Source organism: Lepidochelys kempii, chromosome 11 (genome assembly GCF_965140265.1).
Source record: "Lepidochelys kempii isolate rLepKem1 chromosome 11, rLepKem1.hap2, whole genome shotgun sequence".
Classification (NCBI taxonomy): domain Eukaryota; kingdom Metazoa; phylum Chordata; order Testudines; family Cheloniidae; genus Lepidochelys; species Lepidochelys kempii.
In genome coordinates, this window is record NC_133266.1 from 30,659,160 (window position 1) to 30,684,421 (window position 25,262).

Sequence of the window (25,262 nt, forward strand, 5' to 3'; positions counted from 1 at the left end):
TTTCTATACACTTTCCTCACTTATTTTCCTCTAACACACACACTTCCCAAGGATTTTTGCTCCTATCTTCTTCCCGACTTTCTGTACTGATATTACAACCAAAATCATTAATCTAATATATTGTTATCCCCAAATATTATATGCTCAGCACCAATTCTAATTGTAATTAGTGCTTTATTCTAGACAGTCTAAATTCTAACATGGGTGAAACATATTAATTTTACTCTTTTCTTTTTTATAGAGTAAAAAATGGCATTTCGTAAGGCAGTAAAAGGAACTGTTCTCATTGGAGGAGGTGCCATAGCAACAGTTTTTGGCCTCTCTCAATTTTCTCAGTATAGAAACAAACACGTAAGTATTAATTACGATTTCTGATAAAATATGAAACTTAAAATCTGCTAAAGCGTATGTTAGGTTTATATGAATAGCTTTGTTTGGATATGAATGCCAAGGGCCTCTGAGCTTGATTTGGTTGGAACTAATTTAGAGTACTGTATTAATGACGTTTCATTGCTTTAAATCTTTGAACAGTAAGAAAACATGGACATTATTCTTGTAATCGTTTTAACATTGACACTTTAAACTTCCCATAAACATGCTTTTGAAAACTTCCTCATCTCCTGTTGAGTTCATGTGGGGTAGGTTTTTCTTCACCAGTATGGGTAACAGAATAGAGTAGGCCAATATTTTCAAACTCAGGCTTGTCTACATGATCCCTGGTGCACACTAAAGGTTCCCTAGTGCGCTCTAACGTAGTACTGATTAAAACAGCACTGTGTTAAAATGCACCAGCAGGATCTACGTGGACCAATTAATGTGTAACTCGTCAGTGCACTTTAGAAATGACATCCCTGTAGAGGGCATTACCCCATGTGTGTAGATGAGCCCTGTTCAGCAATCAGATAAGCAATTAAGTGGTTTGATTTTCATGGGTGCTGAATATTCCCAGTTCTCTCTTGCTTCAGAATGGGAGTCCTGACTGCTCAACACCTCTGAAAATCAGGCCACTTACTTTGGGGACTGGGTCCAATTCCCACTGAACTTAATACAAAGATTTCTGTTGACTTCCAGGGTTAGGTGCTTAAATTTAGGCACCCATCTTTGAAAACTTTGGTCATTGTCAAAATCCAGAGGCAGAACAGACTCCTTTCCCCCCGTTAATTAAAATGTTGACAAAACAAAATCCTAGAATGGGAAAGGCTGTCTGTAAGGGTACTTTTGGACAAAACAGAGACATTAAAAAAAACAAAACAACCCAGTGGGTTGCTGGTTTCACTTTGTGGATCGATTCCTAACATTGTAGGAAATGGTTGCATTTTCTCCTTTCCTAAAAGGAGGAGCAGAGCTATTGGTCTCTTCCCTCTTTCCCCAAGGAGGCTCAGGAGTGGAGCCAGTATGGGAGTGCTTGTGTGAACAGAGGGGTTATGGGGTGTTTGGACTGGTCTTCAGCGGAGCTGGTGGTGACTAAGTACCAGTCAGCACAATCCACTCACCACTCTGCCTTCTATGCAGATAATTGTATACAGTAACTGGCTTTGTGCAGTGCTATGGATTTATAAATATTCTGGCCTGGCCTGGGCATCTGTGGATGTAGAAATTTGCCTAGTGGGCTTGTCCTTAGTGCGGGTTGCAAGCCTGGCAGCTCCCCTTTTCAGAGTCTCTGCCATTCACCAACTTTCTGTTAACTCTGCTCAGTCTGAGTAGGTAGAGTGAGCAGCGCTCTGATCCCAGTAGCCCCAGTCTGGGCTTGAAAATAGAGCCTGATCCCTAGAAATCCTTTTGGATTATATCCAATTCATTTAGCAAGGTGACTGGGTGCTAAATTTGTATATTGTTTTTCACAATATATGTGTAGCCAGCTGCTTGCTTTAACCTGCTTGTAATATAATAGCTTGCCATGGACAATTAACATCTCATCTTTTACTGTATGTTAATTTTTAAATTTCCTTGATTTGAATGATAAAATAAGATATGGTTTTGGTTTTAATGGTCTAATGCAGGAGCAACAATAGTTGACTATAGACAGCTTTCATTTAGTACCAGGAATACTTTGTATTAATCCAGAAACTTTTCCGTATATGTGTGTGTGTGTGTGTGTATATATGTGTGTGTGTGTGTGTGTATAAATAAAGAAATAGTAGAATGGATGCAGGAATAAGAGATTGTGCCCCATGACATGAGTAAAGTTGGAAAAAGGATAGTCCTGGATCCTTGTAACTTCAGATATAATGTAACAGGAAGTGTATTGTAAAATAGCACATTTGGATCGTATGTTCAGTTCAACTGCTGCATCTGTCTTATACTAGTTGGTGTTTATTCCAAAGATTCCCTGGGGTCTTTATCAGGAGTCTGCCTGAATTAGTATACTGTAACATTTTAAAGCTTAGACCTTCAAATAAACCAAATACATAGGATGCTAATACCAGTCAGGATTGTAACTAGAGCCAGGCAAATTTTTTTGGGCAGAGAAATGTCACTAGGAAAAAAAATTGATCTCCCCACCCCCAAGTTGATATATTTTAATTCTTCATTTTGAAACAACTTAGTGTTTTCAAGTTTGACAGAAACAAACAGAACACAAATGGTAGAAAACACTCAAAGAATCAAATTGACTAGAAAATCTAAAATATTTAATTCTGAGTCTACTGGAAAATTTTGTTGGATTCAAAACAATTTTTCTGAGTTTAGAAGAAAATTTCGTTTCTATTGAAATTGAATGAGATTATTTAATTTATTTTATATATATACTGCCCCATTTTGGAAGAAAAACCAGACCAAAAAATCCATTATTTACTCAGATCTAATTGTAACAGATTAATTACATACATGGATTTTTATGATATTGATGTCCCAAAATTCAGGGAATTGCTCCCTTCTCCATTAATACTAGAAATCATATGGAAATCTATTTTCTGGGATGGATGTGACCCTAATAGCCAAGTGAAACATTGGCTTGTGACCTGATCTGTGAAGCTACTGCAAACTGTGGGGTTGTCCTAAAAAACTTCTCTGAAAAATTCTAGCATATTTATAAGCAAGGAGTGTGGCAAGTGAACAACATATAATTTTTCATGCTTCCATGTTGTAGTAACTTGCACATTCGCTCTGTGATGGTCTTAAAAATTACTTCCTTAAACACCCAATGGAGGGCAGCAGGTGGGACATAACTGGAGGGATTGACACAATGGAGAACAGCTCATTTACAGTGTTGACATATCTAAGCTGTGAGCATATCCCACAGCAAAACTGTCCTCTCTTGAATAATGCCTGCCAATCAAATATATGGTAGGGCGAAGGATTTTTCCATCTACAAGAGCTAGGAAAAGATGTTGCCCCAAGACGCATACTAATTGGCTATACATTGTAGTAAATCTGTGGCTTTTTCAAAAATGGAATTTATCACACAGTCACAGAAAACCTAAATTAATATGCATATGGATTTCCCCTTATCTGTAAGAATGACCTCATTTACTCTGTGGCAAGTTGTACCTCAGTGCTATGGCAAGGACTCGGGATTCTGTGGCACTCTGATGTGGCAAACTGAAATGTCTGCGGCAGCCAGCATCAAGTTGAACATGAACAAATTGAGGTCTTTAATATGAAAAGAAATAAGACAATCAGTACAGCAGCTCTTGTTAATTTTGATACAAAATGTAATTCATTTTACATTGTTTCCCACATTCAGTGTTTCAAATTTTTGTATTGAAATCACACAGCTGCACCATAGAAATTGTCAGGTGGAAGCTAGAGGCTTTGGCAGCTGGGTTGGGGAGATTTGGGGCTTTTGGAACTTGAGAAGTTGTGGGAGGACGTTTTAAATTCTTAATGAGCACATTAGCTGCCTAAAATTTCTGCTAAAAATAATCTGAAATGGTAGTTTATTTTGGCACTTAAATTAGCACAATTAGGTTTCAGAGTCAACATGAATGAGGCAGTTAACCTCAACTATGTTTACAGACTGCCTACAGATTCACGAAGAAATTCTTCAGTGGTTTATGTGCTGTTCATGGTTTTCTTCACAACCATTGGCAATAGGAAAAATAATTTAACCCTCCCCTGTCAGATTCTGGAGCACAATTACCCAGTAAAGAATGGTATTGGGAGTAAATTCTGTAGCTGTAGTATCACGGAATACCTGTGGTCCTGGGAAAATTGCACCAAAAGCTGCTGCAAGTGATTCCCTCTTCTTTTTCAAACCATCACTGTATAAGCATTGATTTGTGCAGCAAAAGACAAATTAATCACCAGGCTTAACTCATGGACATGGAGCTGCTTTGTAATAATTTCTGAATATTGGTCACTAGGATATTTCCTGTATGAATATATTGATTTAGTTTAATAGCAGGCTCTGAGGAAACAAGAGGGAGGACACTGGCTCAAGATAAGGCACACCAAGTAAACACTTAAAGGTTGTTACAGGACAGTGGGAAAGCCATTGGCTCAGAGGATACTGGCTCAACCTCCTGTGCAGCCTACCAAACTTGTTTGGAGAAGCAGGGCCAAAAGTTCAGGAACTGATGGACATAGAACTTGGGCTGGATAAAAACAGCCTGTTTCTAGAGAGCAAAGTTGTTGGGGAGCTCTTCAGACTAAGGCAGGCATCTGCTGGGACATCTGAAGCAGCTAGGCCTGCCTAAGCTACTGTCCGCAGATGGGGAGTCTATATAGGTAAGATAGACATGCATGTAAACTGTTTTAAAAAAATCCTTTTTCCCCCATCCTATGTTTTTCCCTGCTATTGGAAGGAAACAATACTTTTTCAGAACACTTCTGGTCACTGTATTCACCACTGGGAATAGACTCCTGAAGGGAAGAGCTGCTGGCATAGAACCCAGTTGCACCCACTGGTTATGCACAGGTGATATTCTAGGTTCTGAAGCCTAGGGCCCAGTCTGAGAGTTGGAGAATTGCAGAATTCAACCCTAGGAGAGGGAGATGCATGAGGCCTGACACCTGAGGGGGTTGTACTCTGAGACCAGAATGGAGGTAGAGGTGCAGCTAACCTTGTAACTGTGTTGCTGATGGTCACAAATGGAACCACAGATGTGGCCTGTATTGAAGATCTTGACTAGATTTTCTTTCCTGTGGCTGGCTCACTCTGTTTTTTCTCATGCCTTCATGGTAACATTTCCTTCCTTTAAAGCAGTTCTTTCTGCTATTGTGATGTCTGCCATTTTGGTCAACGCACTGGGGTTGCACCAGGGATCCCAGAGCTAAAAGCATGAGTTTCTGCAGCTTGTGTTAAAGACCAAGGCCCTGTATGTATGACTTGTAAGAGACTTGCATTCTCTGTCGAGCTGGCACAGAGGCTGATGTGTAATAAACAATGACCATTACACTATCAGGGTATGTGAATCTGGATGGGGCTAATAGGGTCACTCTATTAGGGTGAATATTTTGCTTGGAAAAGGAAACAGATTTTTTTTTTTTTTAATCTTACTCTTACCAAATGATGGCATCTTACCAAACCTATGAGTTTGATGATGTAAACCTACCTAGAGATAATACAGGGCAAATTATCATCAGAAATGCTTACTTTACAATTACTAGATTACTTTAGAACTCCAAATTCAGGCCACCAAACTAAATTTGTTCTCCCAAAGAATATAATCAAAACCATTCAAGGAACTCTTCCCTGAGAAATTGTAGATATAAACAGCAATCGCTTATTTCGGTAAACACAAGTGTTTGCCGCCAAACGAATAACATTATTGCAGATGGAATCCCTGTATGCAGCTTTCCTTCAGTCTCCCATTTAATTGACAGCAAGATGAATCAATATCAATTTCGAGTGCGCCAGGCACCATGCTGTATGTACACTAATATGGTATCTGTTTAGGACTTTATATCAAAGGATCTATTCTTTTACCTGGGTATAGCTGTGAAAATATTCAGCTGTACACACTGACTGTCGCCCTTTGAGTGCTGAGTCTTGTTTTTCTGGCAATATTATGTCCAGCTGAACATGTTGAAATTGACACAACTCTTTTGGTGAAGGGAGGGTGATAATGGTTAAAGGATCTTACCTTGTCTATTGTATAGAACTAATTTAATGAGGGGCAATTTTTGAATTAAAAAAATAAAACAAACTTGCATGTACTGTAGAGACATGAATATAAATAGTAGCGGATAGCTAGAAATGGATACATTTCTGACTCATTCAACCATCCATACAATTTGGTTCATCTGTCATTCTGTGGCCCCATTTCAGCAAATCACTTAACTTTAAGCGTGTGAGTAGTCCCATTTAAAGCTAAGCATATGCTTAAGTGCCTTGCTGAATTGAGGCCTCCAGTCAGAATTACAGATAATTTTGTTTCATGTGGAGGACAGCTACAGAACTGGACCCTAAATATAATAAAATTCAGTGGGTAATAGACTTTAGCTAGAGTGAAGTGAAGCTTGCTGATAAAATTTCAATGACACACATCGAAGTGAGAGATTCCGCACTCCCAGCTCTACTTTGTGTAAAAGACGGAAGCTGCAGTGAATCCTACTGGTTCATTAAAGGTACCGTGGAATAGCATTGTATCAGAAACAGAACCAGAAGCTAGGATTTTGTCTCCTTCCTGCCCCTGCTCCCAAGAATAGATTTGGCTTTAAAGAAAATGTCATATTAAAAAAATCAAACTGGTGAATGTTTGTTTGCACAGTTACAATTCACATTGCTTTTATTTAAAATGTATTGATCTGATTTGTGTTTGACATGTGTAGCAACTGGTTAGCTAAAAGCAGTTTGTAATGTAAAAGCAGGGGAAATATTTTAGGTTGAGTGGGCCATTATAATTTCTCAAAATTAGGTTGTGAAATAGGCACATTAATTTTTACTTGACTTAGAGGAGGTATACAAATATGGTTAGTACCTCCTTAATTATAATAAATAGAATTTTACTTTAACTACTCCATTGATTGACTCGCATAATACACCAGCAACCTCTTTCATTCTCTTATGTATTAAGTAATTTGCATGAAACCCTACACACTATGCTCAAATTAATACTGTACATGATTACAGGACAACCTGATTGTTAATTGCCTGTGGTCTTTAAATACGCACTTTTTTCAGCAGTAGACACTAATTATTAGATCTTGTTTTCTGTTGCACCAGTAGTGACAACTGTGTAGAACATTTAAAAAAAATTTGCAAGTCTAATAAGGGTTTAAACATAGGGAGAAAGTGATCTAATCATTTTGAGTGGAAGCTATCCAAGGTTCATAAACCATGGAAGGCTGTAGATCGGGCTTCGGTCTAGTCAGTAGCTTGGGGATGTCGTGTAAACCATTATTTAGTCTCACACCCATGGGGATGTGTAGCAGAGAACTATAAGGTAAACAATAAACTATTTGTTAAAGGGACACCGAAGGTTGACATGCCTAAAGCTTAACATATTTAAAATATTATTGTATTGTCCTTCAGATCATGAAAATATCTGTCATGTGCCTTTATTTATTTTTTCTTTAGAAGTTTTTTAGGGAGGCCTTGCTCTGAGTCATTTCTACTACCACAGAGCTGATTGGCCACTTCAGAAAACTGTACCATTTGGCTGGTTATCTCAGGGAACCCTTCTCATCAGGATTAGGGATGAAAGATGTCTCTAACAGCTATAATTCACAGGCAATAGAGCAGGAGACAATGAAGCTATTTTCTAAAATTGAGCAATTTTGTGTAATTCGGTGCATTTAAAAAAAGATGTGCCTTCATGTTTGGAGGTCGTAGGCGTGGTCTACATGGTGAAATTGTCATGCTATTGTCACTTATAACTATATTGATTATAGGGCATTGAGGAAAGGCAGATACAAAGCATCTCAGCAAGTGGGAAGGGGTGGAAAAGCAGCATAATAGACAAGAACAGCTGCTCTTCAATGGTGGTAAGAAGATAGTATTTTGTAACTTAACCTAAACGCAAGTAACGTGTGCTGAGCTGTTAGAGAGTGAAGACCAATTAGATCTACTAGACTACACTCCTATAGTCCACAACTATAGGGTTGTTACCTACTATATGCATATACTTCAGTGCGTTGTCCAATCAAATTCTAAATATCTGTGGGTTTCAACCATTTCTTTTGGAAGAATATTCCATAATCCAGCGTTTCCCAAACTGTATTCTGCACAATGTGAATAGGTGTTCCGTGAAAGAATCGTAATTAAAAAAAAAAAAAGGGTCTTGCACTTGATTTTTGTACTACTTTATACGTGCTTTCCAGTTAGAAAATATTAGTTCAAGTTATGTTAAATTTGTATTTTTTCTTTGTTTTATAAAATAAAATATATTTGAGCATAAATAATGCAATTTTTTAATTTGAAAACCGAACGACTACAAAATAATATTAGAAGTGTTCCATAAATATATACCAGGTGTTCCATGGCCAAAAAAGTTTGGGAAACGTTGCCATAATCTGTTAGGAAACTCTTACAATGTTCAGCCTAAATTTTCTCCTTGTTCACTTTAATCAATTTCAGTACTAGCCGCACCCACTTGTATTACCTAAATCAATTCTTTTGTCCTTGGCCTTTACCCCTCTGCAAAAACTAATAAGATATGTATACACTGCAGTCAGAGGAGTGGCTGACTTTTGATCTATCTAGCTCAAGTTACAAATGCAGTGAAGCTGCGGCAATGTGGGTGACTGCTTGAGTACATACTTGGAATCTGGAGTGGGCTTGTACACCCCATGCTGACTCAGCTTCACTGCTATTGTTACTCGAGCTATCAAAATTAGAGATAACTTTGGTATGTCTACATTTGCTGCAGTCACACTTCTGAGTGAAGTGTTGATTTTACCATAGGCAGTTTTGTGACATACATGTTTTTCAGCAGATTGAGAAAAAAGATATGGGGTCTCTTAATTTATTTTCTTCTACTGCTAATCATTTACTCCTGCTCCCACATAAACATGAGTTTATTTTAAAATCAAAGTCATGATGCTTTACAATGTTAAAAATTAATTAAAATTTTGTAAAGCCCCCTGAAACCAAAAAGCAATGTCTGACCTAAACAAACAAAATGACATTACTTTTGACACCCCTATTTGTCTAATTTAGTTTGTAAGTATATTGAAGGAGGGATTATGTACTCGAACCTCGGTGGTCCTAAAAGATGAGCTGAAGCAGGGGATGGGGAAACATATTTTTTTCAAAAAAAAAAAAAAAAAGCCAGAGCACAAAGCGCTGTGGCCTAGAGCTGAGTGTATGTGGAAGGGGAGAGGAGTCATAGTGTTGACTACACAGGCTTTACATCACTGGGAAAAGAGTATGGCAGCTTTAAACTGGTACAGCAAAGGGCTCTTACCTTGCATGAGGATGGAACCCTGTATCTTTAAGTGACGCGTACATCCTCTGGTGATGGAGAAATAGTAATATTATTCTTTCAGGTTCAGCTTTGGTAGACTGAATCCCTTTGCTGAATTGTGCATGTGTTTAGCTAGCTGTTTCCTAACTTTTTACTTAGAATGATCATTTATATAAACAGAACTTTAATGAAGTACGAGGTTGAACGTATTCAGCCGATAGAGAGGAGTGAATTTTTGGAAGCTACTCCAGCAAAGGGTCAGCAAAGTTACTGTTTCTAAGTTCTGATGCTTCACTTTCTGAAGAAAGAAGTGTTGTCACCTCACTTATATAAACTATTCTTCATATTACTTTCCTATTTATTTATACTGTCTTTTATTCATTGTGCAAAAAATATAGCAATTCCAATATTGGAAACTGAATAGTTTTCAGATTGCAAAATTTAACACAACACACTTGGGCTGAAATCCTCATACCTTTCCAGCTCCCTTTGCACGAGGTGGGAGGGCTGGAGTGGCATAAAGCGGGCCTTAAAAGCCTGGTTGTGGCAAGGGAGGTTTTTCCTGGCACAGGCACTGTGGTAGACAGCTGTAAGGTTACCTCCCGAGGACTGTCATTGCAATATTAATGTGGGAGGGGCATGTTGGGGTGGAGCCACATCATACAGTGCTACAGAAATTCCAGGCAGCCCTGCAGCCCATAGGGAAACCAAAGGAGGCTGCAGTAACTTAGTTGGATTAGGGACTTCTTCAGCTCCTGGAGCAGCCCAGGATTGGATTCAGGAGGGTGCAAAGATGGCTTAAAACTAATTTAGCCCTCCTCCCTTTGGGCTGTGTGCTCTGGCTGCACCGCTTAGACCAATGACTCTCAACATTTCCACATTACTGTACCCCCTTAAGGAGTCTGATTTCTTTTGTGTACCCCCAAGTTTCACCTCATTTAAAAACTACTTGCTTACAAAATCAGATCTAAAAACACAAAAGTGTCACAGCACACTATTACTGAAAAATTGCTTTCTCATTTTTACCATATAATTCTAAAATAAATCAATTGGGATATAAATATTGTACTTACATTTCAGTGTATAGTATACAGAGCAGTACAAAGTCATTGCCTGTATGAAATCTTAGTTTGTACTGACTTCGCTAGTGCTTTTTATGTAGCCTGCTGTAAAACTAAGCAAATATTGAGATGAGTAGATGTGCCCACTGGAAGACCACTGTATACCCCCTGGGGTATGCATACCCTGGGTTGAGAATCACTGTCTTAGAGGCATTGCACAAAATCTCAGTCTTGATGTAGAAGTACTTTACAAAGGTGTATGATTGAGCCTTGCAATGTCTGTGTGAGTTAAGGAAGTATTACTCCTATTTTACAGGTTAAGAAATGGAGATACTCCAGAGAGCCAAATTTCTAAAAGTGATCACTAATTTTGGGTACTCAGCTTGCAATAATCTGATTTCCTGGGGGCTGGACTTGCAAAATTGTGTTTCAGATCAATGGGAGCTGCAGATATCAGCAACTCTGAAAATTAGTTGAGAGTTTGGACACTCAAAAATTGAGATAACCAAGATTAGTGGATACTTCTGAATGTTGAATTAAATGATTTGCCCAAGACCATATGAGGTCTGCTAGAGCTGGGGATAGAAAACAGGTGTTGTAACTCACACTCCACAGTACCTTACCCACAAAAGTATCCTTTTTGTACCTTACCCACAAAAGTATCCTTCTTGCCTTCAAGCACCCAGACATACTAATTATTTGCACATGCTTTGATTTGATGTTTTGTCCTCAAAATCCATTTCCTACACAACAAGTGATTATTCTGTTATGAAAAAGATTGTCAGCCCTTCAGAGCTTGAAAACAATAGTTTGGGGAGTGACCCACTACCCAATTGTGTGCAACAATGAAGGTTGATCGTGAATAAGAATGTGAGAGGGAAGAAAGACAGGGCTGGTGCAGACAGCGGTATGAGAGAGCAAGCACGATTTCTTTTGTGGCCTTGCATCTTAATTAACTTGGGAATAATTATGATACCTGGCTACAGCCCACTGTACATAAAGTAATTAATATACTACATAGCAAAGGTGGATTACAACCCATAATGATGGTACTCATAATATAGATTATGAAGTGCACAACCAATAGTAGGATTTTAGGATACCCATAATTACAAGGGCTTTCAGACATCTGTTTAAACTTATATTAACCAAACCTCTTACCTCTAAGTAAAGTCTTTAGGAAACGGTCAATTTTTAAACTTCAAACAAAACCAAACCAAACCCCAAATAAACAAAAAAAACAAAGCCTTCTGCCCATTTTGGTTAATTGACTTAGAAAGTTTGTCATTCTCTTTCACTAGGGTCATCAAGCTGAGAGCAAAGATGGGTCACTATAGAATATCAGACAATGATTGTCTTAGAGAAAATTATTATTCTGGAATCCGTTAAAAGCAAACCAGAAATGGTCTATGAATACTGTCATATTGTTATGCTGTACCGCTAAAAAGGTAGCACATTGTATGATTTGAGAAATAAAAGCAAAGCAGGTTCAGGTTTTAAAAAAGGGGGCTGTGCATAGCTGATTTTCAATAATAAAAATGAGAAAACATTAGTTTATGTAACATTTATAGTCAGTTTTTTTTAATAAAACTTTTTTTCTTTGGGACATGGATGGATCATCTTCCTATCTGTTTGTACATCACCTAGCATAGTGGGGCCTTTGATCAGTACCACAATACAAATAATGCATTAATATTTCAATGTTCCATGAAAGCAACAGAAATAATATGGCTACCCTCTGGTGCAAAATATTTCCTCCAATGGCTGCTGGATGCTCTGCAATGACTCTATAGCCTATTGGATTAAGTGTGTATTTTATATGCTAAAAGTACAGAGTTCTAATCCTATTCAGGATATATCTTTATTATAAAATCTTCAATACTCCCTTCTGGTATTTGCTACTGTATCTTGTTTTATTAATCCCTCAATAATTATGCAGGAGTAGCCAAGGTGACTTAAATGAAAACTAACCCTTAACCTTTTAATGCTGTTTGTTACCTTTTGTATTTGCTAAAATATTTTCTATTAGATTTAAAAGTGACTTTGAATAAAAACACCTTTTTCTGATTAGTTTCCATGAAACTATACTGATTGTATAAAGAATATCAGTGGTATGCCATCAGTGTATACAAGGCATGCCTTATGTGGTCCAGGATGGGCTGTGCCTGCAGGACTATTCTGTCTGGCCCTCGAATATGCAAGAGAGGTGCCATTTTGTAGCACAAAATAACACCCTGTGCACAGCCTGATATATGCTCCATATGCTCCATATGTGCGAGATTGTGCTCTGTGAAGGATGCCATTTTGCATACAACTGTACAACTGCATGGCTGACTAAAAATATCATGGCACACCACTGAGGAGTAGACACACATACTGTCTTGATTTTTGTGTCTTTTTAGGGTAACTTTTTGTATGTTCAAGCAGCAGAACCTGTGAACATACCAATGAAAAATCACTTTCCTACCAGAGAAGATCAGTTCCTGGCTCTACAAAACACGAGTGAATTTGATGTGCTTGTTATAGGAGGAGGAGCAACAGGATGCGGCTGTGCGTTGGACGCTGTTACGAGAGGTGAGGCATGAAAGTATGAGCTTATTACAGTTAGAAAAAATTACCTACTATAAAAGTGCTTGCATGCAATTTAATATAAACTAATGAAACTGGATATTCAAACACAAAGCTGGTTTAAAAGGCAACCTGCTGTCTTCCTCACTGCCTTCCAAAGACTTGATTATATAACTATCTTTGGATCCCAATGGCTAGTGTGAACTTGAAGGAAACTGAGTCCTATTTTGTTGTTATAGCTGTAGCTATATGGAAATGCATTTTTCCACACCATGTGAGCCGTACTTAGAATGATTGGCTTACCCACTTCCAGCCTGTTAGTTGGGTATATCTTTAATTTAAAATGTGAGTCATCGAGGTTTGTGCAGGAGGACAATTACAGGAACGAAAGAAGGAAAAGCCATACGGCAGTCTGCAGCCAACTTCATTCGAGAAGGAGAGGGCTGGGCATGAATTCTACATGAGCAATCAAATATGGTGTCAGTCCCCTGTTTTCTGTAGGGGTGTCATGTGAAAATGGTTATCAGCCATTTTTACATGTTTGGCGCATGTTAAATAGCTTTTACTCTTAGCACAGATTTAGATTAGTCTGTTTGAATTTTTCATTAAAACCTACCTATAGCATTCTGCTTGAAGATGCACATGGTAAGTCTCAGATGTTCTGCTCTCTTTCTTTATGGAAAGTTTTTTTTATTTATTGTTTTGAAATTAAGGTGAATGGACATATTTTAATGCTAGATTAATGGTCTCCTAAAAGTATAATTTCTTGTTAAAATATTGGGGCAAAGTTTAGCTCCTGTTTAAACAGGACCAACACTTCTGAAGTGAATGGAGTTGAGTCTGCTTACTTGGGGTGAATTTGGACCTTGGATTTTAATTGATTGCTCCATTTTGGATTCAGCTATGTTTGCTATGTTTTTAAAGAGGAAAATCTCGACTTTTTTGTTCAGATTTTATACATCAAAAAAGATTGAAAACTAATACATAAATTAGTTGATCTATAAAATGTAAAAAGAAAAGGAGTACTTGTGGCACCTTAGAAACTGACAAATTTATTTGAGCATAAGCTTTCGTGAGCTACAGGTCACTTCATCGGATGCATTCGATGTTATTGGTTAAAGAGATGGCCCAAGAGGTAATTTACAGGGCTCAACTCTACCTGGGTTTGGCCACAGCATGCTTCCCATCACTCAAACTTGAGTCTTCGGTGTTTTTCTCCTTTGACATCCAGGCCTTCATTAGATCCTGGTGCTTTTTTCTTTATTTCCAAAATGTGTCCCTTTCTTTCCATCCTGTCTTGATTTTTTTCATCCTTGTAAGGTAACTTTATGTATGTTCAAGCAACAGAACCTGTGAACATACCAATGGAAGAAGTGAGCTGTAGCTCACGAAAGCTTATGCTCTAATAAATTGGTTAGTCTCTAAGGTGCCACAAGTCCTCCTTTTCTTTTTCCTGAAAGAGAAGATCAGCTTGTGGCTCTACAAAACAAAAGCAACAGTGGTCCCTGCTCTCATGACTTCCCGTCTTGATTATTTCACCGTCTTCCTCTTCTCCAGTCTCCATCCCCTCCAGGCTCCAGTCTTTCTAAAATGTAGCCATGTTCTTCCTTTCTTTCTGACAATGACTACTCCTCACCCTCTTTTATTGAATATCTGCATAGATTCCTTTTATAAATCCTGATCCCTGTACCGCTGAAATCAATGGGAGTATTTTCCATTGAATTCAAAGCGGGCAGGATCAGAGCCTTAATAGGAAGCTTCACCTCACCTGCAAAGCTCTCCACTACTATCCATACTACCTATTTTTCATTTTCTTCTGCTCTCTATACTTCTTGTTTCTCTTGACTGTGTTCTCCCTCTCTCCTACAGTTCAGACTTAGTGCTGCCTTTCATGCTGCTCTATAAAATTAGAACAGCTGCCCAAGAATATTTACGAAGCCCCACTCCCATTTATTATATGGGGATGTAGTAGGGACTTCTGTATTAAGATGGCCTAACATTTTCTATAATAAATTATTCTTGTGACCGTTTTTTAAGAAGCTTGAGCTTCTCCTTTGTTTGGCTTTGATGTTTGGCAAGGAGAAAGCCCTCAGGCTAGAGAAGTAACGTTTTTTTGGTCCCATGAAATTCCGTGTAGGCTTCGGTGAGTTATAATCTGTGTCCCTTCTTTTGGTTGTATTTCTCAGAAAATTTTTGGCACTGAGCTGTTTTTGTGCATCTTGTGCTTGTTGTAAATTCTTAAGGATGCAAACCATTGCCTTTTTCAACTTAGCTCTTCTCTGAGTGCTGGTCCCTATGTGTATTCCACACATGGGCATGCATGGGCACCATATGCCTGAGTTTGGAGATTTCTAGCAAGTAGTGCCTGTTGGTCCGCGCTTGCATAGTTACTTTTCTCATGCTCCAAACTGAGGGTAGAAGGGGTGGTGCGGACCAACACCTCTCCAGTTCCTTCTTACCACTGCACAGCCTGAGTTGGAATCCTCTTGTGTCCACAGATTTCCTCTGCTTCTTAATGCACTTGTAAATAAATTGTAAATAGTTCTTAGTATTTTTGTATAGTTAGTTTTTAATCTCAGTAGAGTTTGTATAACAGTTTTTTCCTGTCTTGGGGAGTCTCTTCCTGTGGATAAAGACTGTGCCCAGAGTTTCAGGGTTTAAGAACTGCATCTCGTACCCCTACTTCTTCTCCATAAGTGATGAGCACCAACATTGCTTCTACTGTCTAGGAAAAGTGCACCTCTCTGCTAAGTGTGCAGCATTTGCTGCTTATTTCCCTCTTGAATCCGCAAGGCATGAGAGCGCCAACTGAGAAAACATCTTATAGAGAAGACTATGAGACCTCAGTCTGATCCAGGGCAGGGAGATCCCTCTTGTGGATCGGGTACAACTGAGGAGCAGCACCCCTCCGAGAATGAGCTCAGGAGTGGAAACCAAAGCTACTAAGCCCAAGGGGAGATGTCATCCAGGACTTCTCATGAAAGTAAGGGGCACTCTCATAGGCGTAAGGACAGAGCACCTCCTTCCAGGTCTACTCCAAGAGAAGAGCTCCCTCCTTGACTCTGTCCAAGTTGGGTGAGTCCTTTTGCACAGGTCCTAAAGACTTATGCTTGCTTAGATCCTCTGATTGTTGAGGGTGAGATGTGAAGGAGAAAGGATCCGGTGGTACTGGTGTCAGCTTTGATTTGTAAGCTGAAAGATTGGCACCTACCGACATCATCTAAGAGCTTCCCAGTAGTCTCTTTGATGGTACTGACCCCTTCCAGAAGAAAACTGTATCTATGATGACTGTGGATGTGCTAGATTCTTCAATTCTGACAACAGAACACCCTAGACTCCTGGACGAACCAAAACTTACACTTCAACAGAAGATATTTCATCCTTCCATACCTTCTTCTTTTGGGTCCGACTCTTCTGAGACACATTGACACCAGAGGAGGAAACGACATAGAGGAGATGGGGATGTTCCTCGCCTCAGACCTTAGGCAGGAGTTTTCACTCATCAATACAGACAGCTCTGCTAGTTGAACAGGAGCTGGTCTTCTCTTCAGAGAAGTCGGAGGCTCCAGACAATCACTTGATCCCATTTAGGGAAGGGAGTTTGAATAGAGACGTGAGAAGATCTGGGGTCTTCTCCTCCACCTCTTTATGACTGTCCAAGGATTGGTGGTACCCGTTGACATGGGGTCCACATCAATTGGCTGACCCTTCGTATTGGCCGTATTGGAGCCCATGCAATTGTACAGTATGTGTCTGGATCCGTTCTTGCGTCCCACGGTACCTCTCCCATCCAACACCTGCCAGCTTTGTCAGAGTATGAGGGAGAGATGATTGAACTGGATCTGGAGGTACTGACAGGTGTTTCATCTTTGTCTCCAGGTGAGGCAAGTGTCCATCTTCTCTGTCCCCTCCGATGACCACAGGCAATATCAGGAGCTGTTGTAAAGAGTGACGAATAGGTTCTACTATTCTACTTCAGGTTCTACTAGAGGAGGTCCAGGATACCAAAAATCATTTATTTGACCTTCTATAGCCATCTGGTGCCAGCAGTGTGGCCTTCCCAATAAACAAGGCCATCATGGACCCAGCTAGGTAGTCTGGCATGCTCTGGCCTCTTGCACCCCCACCCCAAAAGGGCAGAGAGGTGCTATTTTGTACCAGCCAAAGGAATGGAGTTTCTTTTCACTCATCCTGTACCCAACTCCCTGTAAATGAAGTACTTCCAGAGTCCCAATATGGCTTCAGACCATCACGAGTTACCACCAACATGATTTTTGCAGCCAGGCAGATCCAGGAAAAATGTCAAGAACAACACCAGGACTTGTATATGGCCTTTATCGATCTGACCAAAGCCTTCAACTCTGTCAACCAGGAGGCTCTGTGATAAATTTGCTTGGACAGCCAAACTTTGACATAATTTTCCACAGAGCCTCATGGTTGACTGCCTCCATCCTGTGCAGTGGCTCTATCTTTGAGCCATTTGTCATTTGAACTGGTGTAAAATGAGGTTGTGTACTGGCGTCCACCCTTTTTTCTTCATTTTCTTAGCAGCTATGAAAATGTTCACCCAAAACAGTCTACCACAGGGCATTGGCATCCAATATCGGACTGACTGCAACCTCTTCAACCTTTCTCATTTCCGTGCCTGAACTAAAGTAATATCGGCAACAATTATAGAACTCCAGTATGTAGATGATTGTGCTGTAGTTGCACACTTAGGGAGCGATTTACAAAGCGATTTACCCCTTAATTGCTTCTCTGATGCTTACAAAAGCCTAGGGCTAACTCTGAACATTGGCAAAACAAAAGTTCTCCACCAACCAGCTCCCAGTCAATTATCAGACCCAGCAAGGAAGGTCCATATTGTCAGAGAAGAACTGAAAAATATAGAGTAGCTTGCCTATCTTGGCAGCCATCTCTCAGAGGGCAGACATAGACGTCAAGACTCAGCACGGAATCTGCTGCGTCAGTGTTGCCGGGTGTTCAATAATCACAACATCAGAATACACACTAAACTTTATAAATTTTATAAAGCAGCGGTAGTCCCAACACTCCTCTACGACTGAGACTTGGGTGACCAACAGAGAACATCTGAAAAACCTGGAATGCCAGCACCAGTACTTTCTTAGGATGATCCTCAACATAAAGTGGGAAGATCACTGCACTAGTGTCAGTTTCCTCACAGAGGCCAACATCTTTGGTGTTGAGACCCTGATTATCCAGCATAAGTTGAGGTGGAGCGGGCACTGTGTGTGCATGCCTGGTGTATGCTTAACAAAACAATTGCTGTACGCCCATCTCACCAAAGATGAAAGGAAATGGCAAGGCCAAAAGAAACTCTTTAAAGACATCCTCAAGATAAACATCAAGAGATGTGGCATCACCACCACACACTGGGAGACAGCAGCCCAGAATAGGGATAACAGGTGAAGACTTGTCAGAGAAGAAACGTCCACTTTTTAGGAAAATCTCCCTGCCCTGGTCGCAGAAAAATGCCAAAAAAGAATGGAAAGGCAACTATCATGCAGCAATCATGGCCCAACCCTGACTTCCAACACCACCTGCAATGTCTGCCAACGGCCTGTGGTTCAAAGATCGGACTCCTCAGTCACCAAAGGATCCATAAAAATATCTGTGAAAGAGAACATCCTTGACCTTGAGGGATCCCTACCACTAACCCAACTCCCTGGTGGTGCAGGCTACACTGGCAGATAAAGGTTCTAAATGACTTGATCTTATAGGGAAAGAGGTGTTTTCTACAAGTCTGCAATATGTAATTTAAACTACTTCAAAAGGACAGAGCCCAATTCTAGGCCCTCATTGAGGAAGTCAAACTGATGGCTAACATATCACTTCATGCTGCAGTGGATGCAGCTGACACGTGCCTCTGGGTATACCTATGGCTATCCCTCTAGACACAGTGAGTCTTGGCTTTGCTCCTCGGGATTCCCCTGGGAGGTTCAAAACACTGCAGAGGACTTGCCTTTCAATGAGTAATTTGTTTAGAGACTCAGTCTTCTTGTTACACTAGTCGAAGAACTCGAACTCTGGGTTGAGTTGAAGGACTCAAACATTGAGACTCTGGCCCCAAAAAGAGAACATCAGAAACTGGTGTACAAACCGAGACCTCCTGCCAAACTGTTCTATCACCAGCAGTCATTCGAAGCACTGCATAATCTCCAGAAGGTAAAAAACCCTGGATATCCCTATCACGATACAGCTACTGAACCCCATTCACTATCCAGGGATATTTTTTGATGGGATGATCAAGAACTGTGTATTCCTTTTGACGACATCCACCACGGCCCCTTCCTCCAATCTTTGATGGCTGCCTCACCCTTTTTGCCCATAATTGGGGGGCAATTACAACAGACAAGTAAGTACTAGAAATCATTGACTGTGGGTACTCTGTGTTCCTTTTCCTTCCTCTCCCTAAGTCCACTTCCCGGCTCCTCTTCAGGCATCACTCAGAGGTCAGAGATGCAAGCATCCAGGAGCTGTTTTCTATCTTGGAAGAGGCTAGCCAGTCACAGCCTCTCTGGTCATCTATTTAAACTCTACTGCCCTGCCCTCAGGTGACCAACCCTGTCATCCCCATCCCATAAATTCCTTTGGAATTTTGAAAGTCCCCTTCTTGTTTGCTTGGTGATGTGTGCAGTGGTCTCAGCACATCTTTCCAGGTGGCCATGCCTGCTCCGTGCACCAAGCAATCCCCGTTTGGAGCAATGCCGAGCTGCTGGACATCATCAGCATTTGGAGAGAGGAGGCTGTCCAGTCCCAGCTGTGCTCCAGCCATAGGAATTATGATACATATGGGCAGATTTCATGATGCATAACAGAAAGGGGCCATGATGGGGACATGTTGCAGTGCAGGGTCAACATGAAGGAGCTGTGGAACGCCTACCACAAGAAGTGGGATGCAAACCGCCACTCTGGTGCTGCACCCACGAGCTGCCGGTTCTACAAAGATGACTTGGAGGTCTGATATGCATGCCGCCAGGAGCTGTTTTCTACTCCGGAGGAGGCTAGCTAGTCACAGCTGTCGGATGTTGTTGAAGCGCAAACAGGAGAGGAGGCCCCTGGTAAGTGGATTTGATTTTGGGAGTCACTGAAGCAAGTTGTTGAGGGCAGGAGGGTGCAAAACGCAGGCTTGTCTCCCACTGCATGCCTAGTCTGAGTGGTGGAACAGGCTGGTAATTGACTCCCTCACTTCATGGAATCTCCGTCAGAGATATCCAGGAAACTCTTGTGGAGATACTGGGCAATCTGCTGCTGCAGGTTCTTTGGCAGAGCTGCATTGTTTCTTGCCCCATTAATGGTAACTTTCCCATGCCACTGTCATCACTGCAGGGGTGGACCGTTGATGTACGCAGGCAAGCCACATAGGGGCCAAGGCGGAAGTCACAGTCTTGGAGAAGACCCCCGCCCTGAGTCCCTGCTCACTGTCAGTAGCAAGATATCTTCCATAATGATCACAATGGAAAGTATGGAACAGGAATGATTATCAGCCCCCCTACAGTGCTGGCTCTCCCCAAGCACCACATGCCCAGTGTACAGCAGGGTCTAGGAAGAGTGATTTACCCTGCCCCTGCAGTTATTCACCATTTTGGGGATCTTGTGCTCGTGTGTGCTTGCCTGGGATCAGCCAGTTAGTGACAGGTGTGAGTACTGGCTGTGTTTTAAATCACTGAATCAGTGTTCTGTGTTGCAAACAATACTGCTTCTGTAAAATGTTGCATTTAAACTTCACAGAGATGACCTTGGTAGCCCAGCCTCCCTCTTTGTTATCAGCAGCTGAATGGTTGCACAGAATTAGAAAGTGGTCAAGAAGAACTCAGGAAGACTTTCTGTGTGATGTTATGATGCACTCCGACGCCAGGAAACAGGAATTGAAGGAGTGGTGGGACAGCGAGAAGAGGGATTGAAAGGAGAACCTAGCACACCAGAATGAAGCCATGGAGCAGCTCTTAAAGATTATGGAGCGCCAATCAGACACACTCCAGGCAATACTAGTTCTTCAAACCGAGCAGCTCCGTGCCTGCCCTCCCCTGCAGCCGCTATCGCAAAACTTTCCCATGCTCTCCCCGGACATCACCAACACACTCTTATTAACCTCCTGGCTCCAGTTTATACCCACGGCAATCCACTCTTCCCCCCTCAGTCCAGCCATGTGGACTCCCACTACCCACTGCACTCATCACCCATTCCTCTGCAGTTTGGATCTGATGAAGTACCAGACCTGCTGCATTGTACTCCAAAGAAGAAGGTTGGATATGATCCCTGGACATAGAAATCTTTAGGTGTCCTGGGACCCCTTCTCCTCCTGGGACCTTCCCTTCCCCCATCCCCCTCACTGCTGATGGGTTTTTTTTTTGACTCACTCTCTCCTCCAGTTGTTCTTTTAATAAAAGAATTGTTAGTTTGAAAGCAATCTTTATTCTATTAATTGAAAGCAAAAAGAGCTCTGCAAAGCAACATATAATTATGTTAAACCCATATATTGCATCCTCTGCATCTATCACCTCCAATCATTACAAGCACTGCGCTCCCGAGCATAGCAACCAGTATTAGTGGCTTTCAGCTTCAAACTGCTGCCTCAAGGCATCCCTGATTCTTATGGCCCCGTGTCAAATCTTTGTGCCCCTCTAATAGCCCTGGTCTCTGGCTGTTCAAACTCAGCCTCCAGGCGCAGAGCCACTGCAGTCCAGCCCTGAGTGAAGCTTTCACCCTTCCCTTCAGAAATATTATGGAGCGTACAGCACGTGGCTATAAGCATAGGAATATTGTCATTGGCCAGGTCCAGTTTCCCATAGAGGCGGCACCAGCGGGCTTTTAAACTGCCAAATACACACTCAACAGTCATTCTGCACTTGCTCAGCCTGTCGTTGAACCGCTCCTTGCTGCTGCCAAGTTGCCCCATTTATGGCTTTATAAGCCACGGCATTAAGGGGTAAGCAGGGTCTTCCAGGATCACACTGGGCATTTCAACTTCCCCTACGGTGATCTTCTGGTCTGGGAGGGAAGTTCCAGCTTGCAGCTTCCTGAACAGGCCACTGTTCCGAAAGATGCCTGCATCATGCACCTTTCTGGACCAGCCTGCATTAATGTCCGTGAAATGCCAACCGTGATCCACAAGTGCTTGGAGAACCATTGAGAAAAACCCCTTCTGATTAATGTACTCTGTGGCTAGGTGGTCTGGTGCCAGAATTGGAATATGCGTGCCATCTGTCACCCTTCTACAGTTAGGGAAGCCCATTTGTGCAAAGCCATCTACAATGTCAAGCATGTTGTCCAGAGTCAGTCTTTCGGAGCAGGATGTGATTAATGGCCCTGCAGACTTCTGTCAACATGAGTCCAAAAGTAGACTTTCCCGCTCTGAATTGATTCCACTGCCCACCCTCCTTCCCTTTTGCTTTATATCTTATCTTACTCCTGGTAAGAAGAGGAACTGGAAAGGTGTCATACTGTACTGGCCCCTTAAGCCTTCAGCTCGGAGCACAAAGAAAGCAACTGCGCGGGTGTGGATCAATTACACTTGCTAGAAATCTTCAGTTTCAGGCACATAGTGTGCATGCTTAAGCACAGGTGTAATGGCGATAGGAACCACACATCTCGAAGGACCTGCAGTTACAGGTAAATAACCTCCATTTCTCATATATTACAGTGCCATGTACTTTGGTAACACTATACAATAATGCTATACTGCATCTTTAACTTCGAACTCCCTGGCATCTGTGATTCAAATCTCAGCCGTAATGCTTTTTCTTAGATTTGCATGCAATGTGATTGGTAGCTGCAGAATTGTGCATGGCATCTAGCACCCACCGTCAGGCCTGATGTAAGGAATGCCTGATGTCTGAGGGTGCAGTTCTGCTGATGCAAGGAATGAAATCCTGGCTCCAGTGAAGTCAACTACCATTGACTTCAGGGGGGCCAGGATTTCACCACAGGTCTGTTTGAAAACATTTAGCTGAAATGTATGCTCATTATATATAAACTTTTAAGTTTTCTACATAAGGTGAAAGGAAGTAACGTAAGCATATTGATATATTGGGGAATACATTCCAATTTTTAGTCCAATTTGTAATTAGTATGTTATGACTTTTAATGGATTATTAAAGATAACTAAATAGGTTTACCAGCTATGTGACTAAGGTTTTCAGTCCTGCCCTTCTTATATTGGTGGGCCTCTGGAAAAAATGCATTTGTAATTGAAAGTACACAAAGAATGGTTGAAGGTAAACTATATTTATCCTGTTACTACATAGTCTGATCATATCAGTAGTTTTCTGAAGTGTGAAATAATCATAGGCATTTGGTTAATGAATTGTGTATTGTTGCTGTTCATTCATGGAATTTGCTCTTTTATTATGTTTGATGCTTCACTTAACAAATTTTGCTTTCCTTGTGTTTGATATGTTTTCACCAAATTATTCCTGATTGTATCCATTAATCTTCAGTCACATTTGACAAAAACAAATTACTCTGATCTTTTAAAGTCACCAGTAATAATTAGATTTTTAAGGACATAAAAGTTTTGGGGAACCAATAGATGTTAAAGGGTTTTTATATTGTTCTACAAGCAATATTATAAAGCACTGAAATACCTTTAAGGTGATGCAGGGTAAAAAAATAGAGTAGTGTTAGTATTTACATTAGTTATTCTCTCCCTGTGCACGCAGTCATGTTGCTTTTGTCAACCTTGGTAAGAACCTCATTGACCTGCTTCCTCTTCCTTTCCCCCTTGCCCACATACTTTCACGTAAAAAAAACCCCAGACCAATGGTGTTGGGGGAATCCACTATTCTACTTGTTACAACAAAAGCAATCTTTCTAGGTATGTGCAATATATCTGAAAGTTTTGGAGCAAAAGGCCACATTCTTGCCTTGAGGTGCTTATCTTAATTGGATTTATTTTGTAAACTTTTACACTTTTATGAAACCAAGTCACAATATTTAAGGGGTGTGTGTGTGGGGGGAGAGAGTTTAAGCATTTCTATATAAGTTAATTAGTTTCACACTAAAATGACAAATCAAGACCTTAATTATATTAGAAGTTAGGAAGACATCTCTGAAAAGAGAACATCTTTATTGATGTGGACTGTTAAGGTTGTTGTTTTGGTGTGCACAAAACCTTTTTTTAATTATTATATGTGCTAAAACTATGTAGAGTAACTTTTGTAAGATATCTACTGTAAATATAGTCCACACCATACACAAGTCATGCCCCTCTGTGAATACTACAAAACCGTTCCTGGATGAATTTTCCTTATTTCATAGAGCAAAAACTTTTCCAAATGGCATGTGTTATAAAAACATTTTCCTATATGGGATATCCTTATGCTTTATCCTTTGTCTTGAATAACTTTAAGGATACGGTAATGATTTTTAGTGCCCTTCCTACACAGCTTCCTTGGCATTCATTATTCGATTGAACAATGTAAAACATGTCTCTTGAAGAAGCTGGTTAACTGTGGTTTCCTTCCCCTTGGGGGGAAAAATAAAGCGTTCAGGCCTAATTCTGAATTGGCTAATTCCATTCCTCCTATCTAGTTTCAAATGGATACAGTGTTCTTCTCTGTTTCTTTTTCTAAAAAAACTGTATAGTATTGGAGATTCAATTACCGAGGTGTTTTCAGTTTGTGCGTGTGTGTGTGTGTGTGTGGGGGGAATACTTGAGTCACATTGTCACCTGAAACATCTGCATGTAAAACTTTATCTTGGACTACACTGCCATGTATTTCTGTAATATACATATATGCGTGTATCTATACACGTATGTGTAAAAGGTGTGTATATATAATTCATGCACATTTGTGCATATATATATATACACACACACTGAATATGTAATAAGCTTGTATATAAAGTGTGTATAAAAGATATACATGTGCATATGATTGTGTGTATGTATATGTTCAATTTATTATATATAAATGAATGAATTGTGAATTTCCTTAATTTAGAGCTCACCTACATTTTTGTATATTGTAATGGAGGTTTCTCTAGCCATCTCTATTTTCTTGTAAGTTGATCATGACACAGTTTCATTTATAAAATTTTGCACATTAACTTGCCTTTTCTTTTCTCTTTTTGAGTGAATTGTATCCTCAATATCCATGGCGGACTCAGTGTGAAAAATGTAATCAAACTGAAGCAATCCAAATGAACACGGAGTGTTTTTAATTAATAGAAGAGCCACTTGGTTTTACATTACTTCAGTTGCCATAACTAAGCATAATATTAAATGGAGAGAAGATAAAGTTAAATTACATAAAAATCTGTATCACATTGTTCTTAATCTGTTTTTCTCTGAATAATTAATGCCTATGACTTTTCATAG

At 40.4% G+C, this 25,262-nt stretch overlaps 1 protein-coding gene across 5 annotated transcripts in view; it reads left to right on the forward strand.

Annotated features, from left to right (window-relative positions):
* GPD2 (glycerol-3-phosphate dehydrogenase 2) overlaps positions 1-25,262 on the forward strand; it is a 122,117-nt gene that overhangs the window by 25,603 nt on the left and 71,252 nt on the right. For all 5 annotated transcript variants that reach the window (XR_012154259.1, XM_073305516.1, XM_073305520.1 and 2 more), the window contains exons 2-3: positions 242-351; positions 12,754-12,925. Coding sequence is in view for 4 of the 5 variants with exons in the window: in XM_073305516.1 (XP_073161617.1) it covers positions 250-351; positions 12,754-12,925 (274 nt within the window). In the remaining variant the exon portion in view is untranslated. The remainder of the gene's footprint in view (positions 1-241; positions 352-12,753; positions 12,926-25,262) is intronic.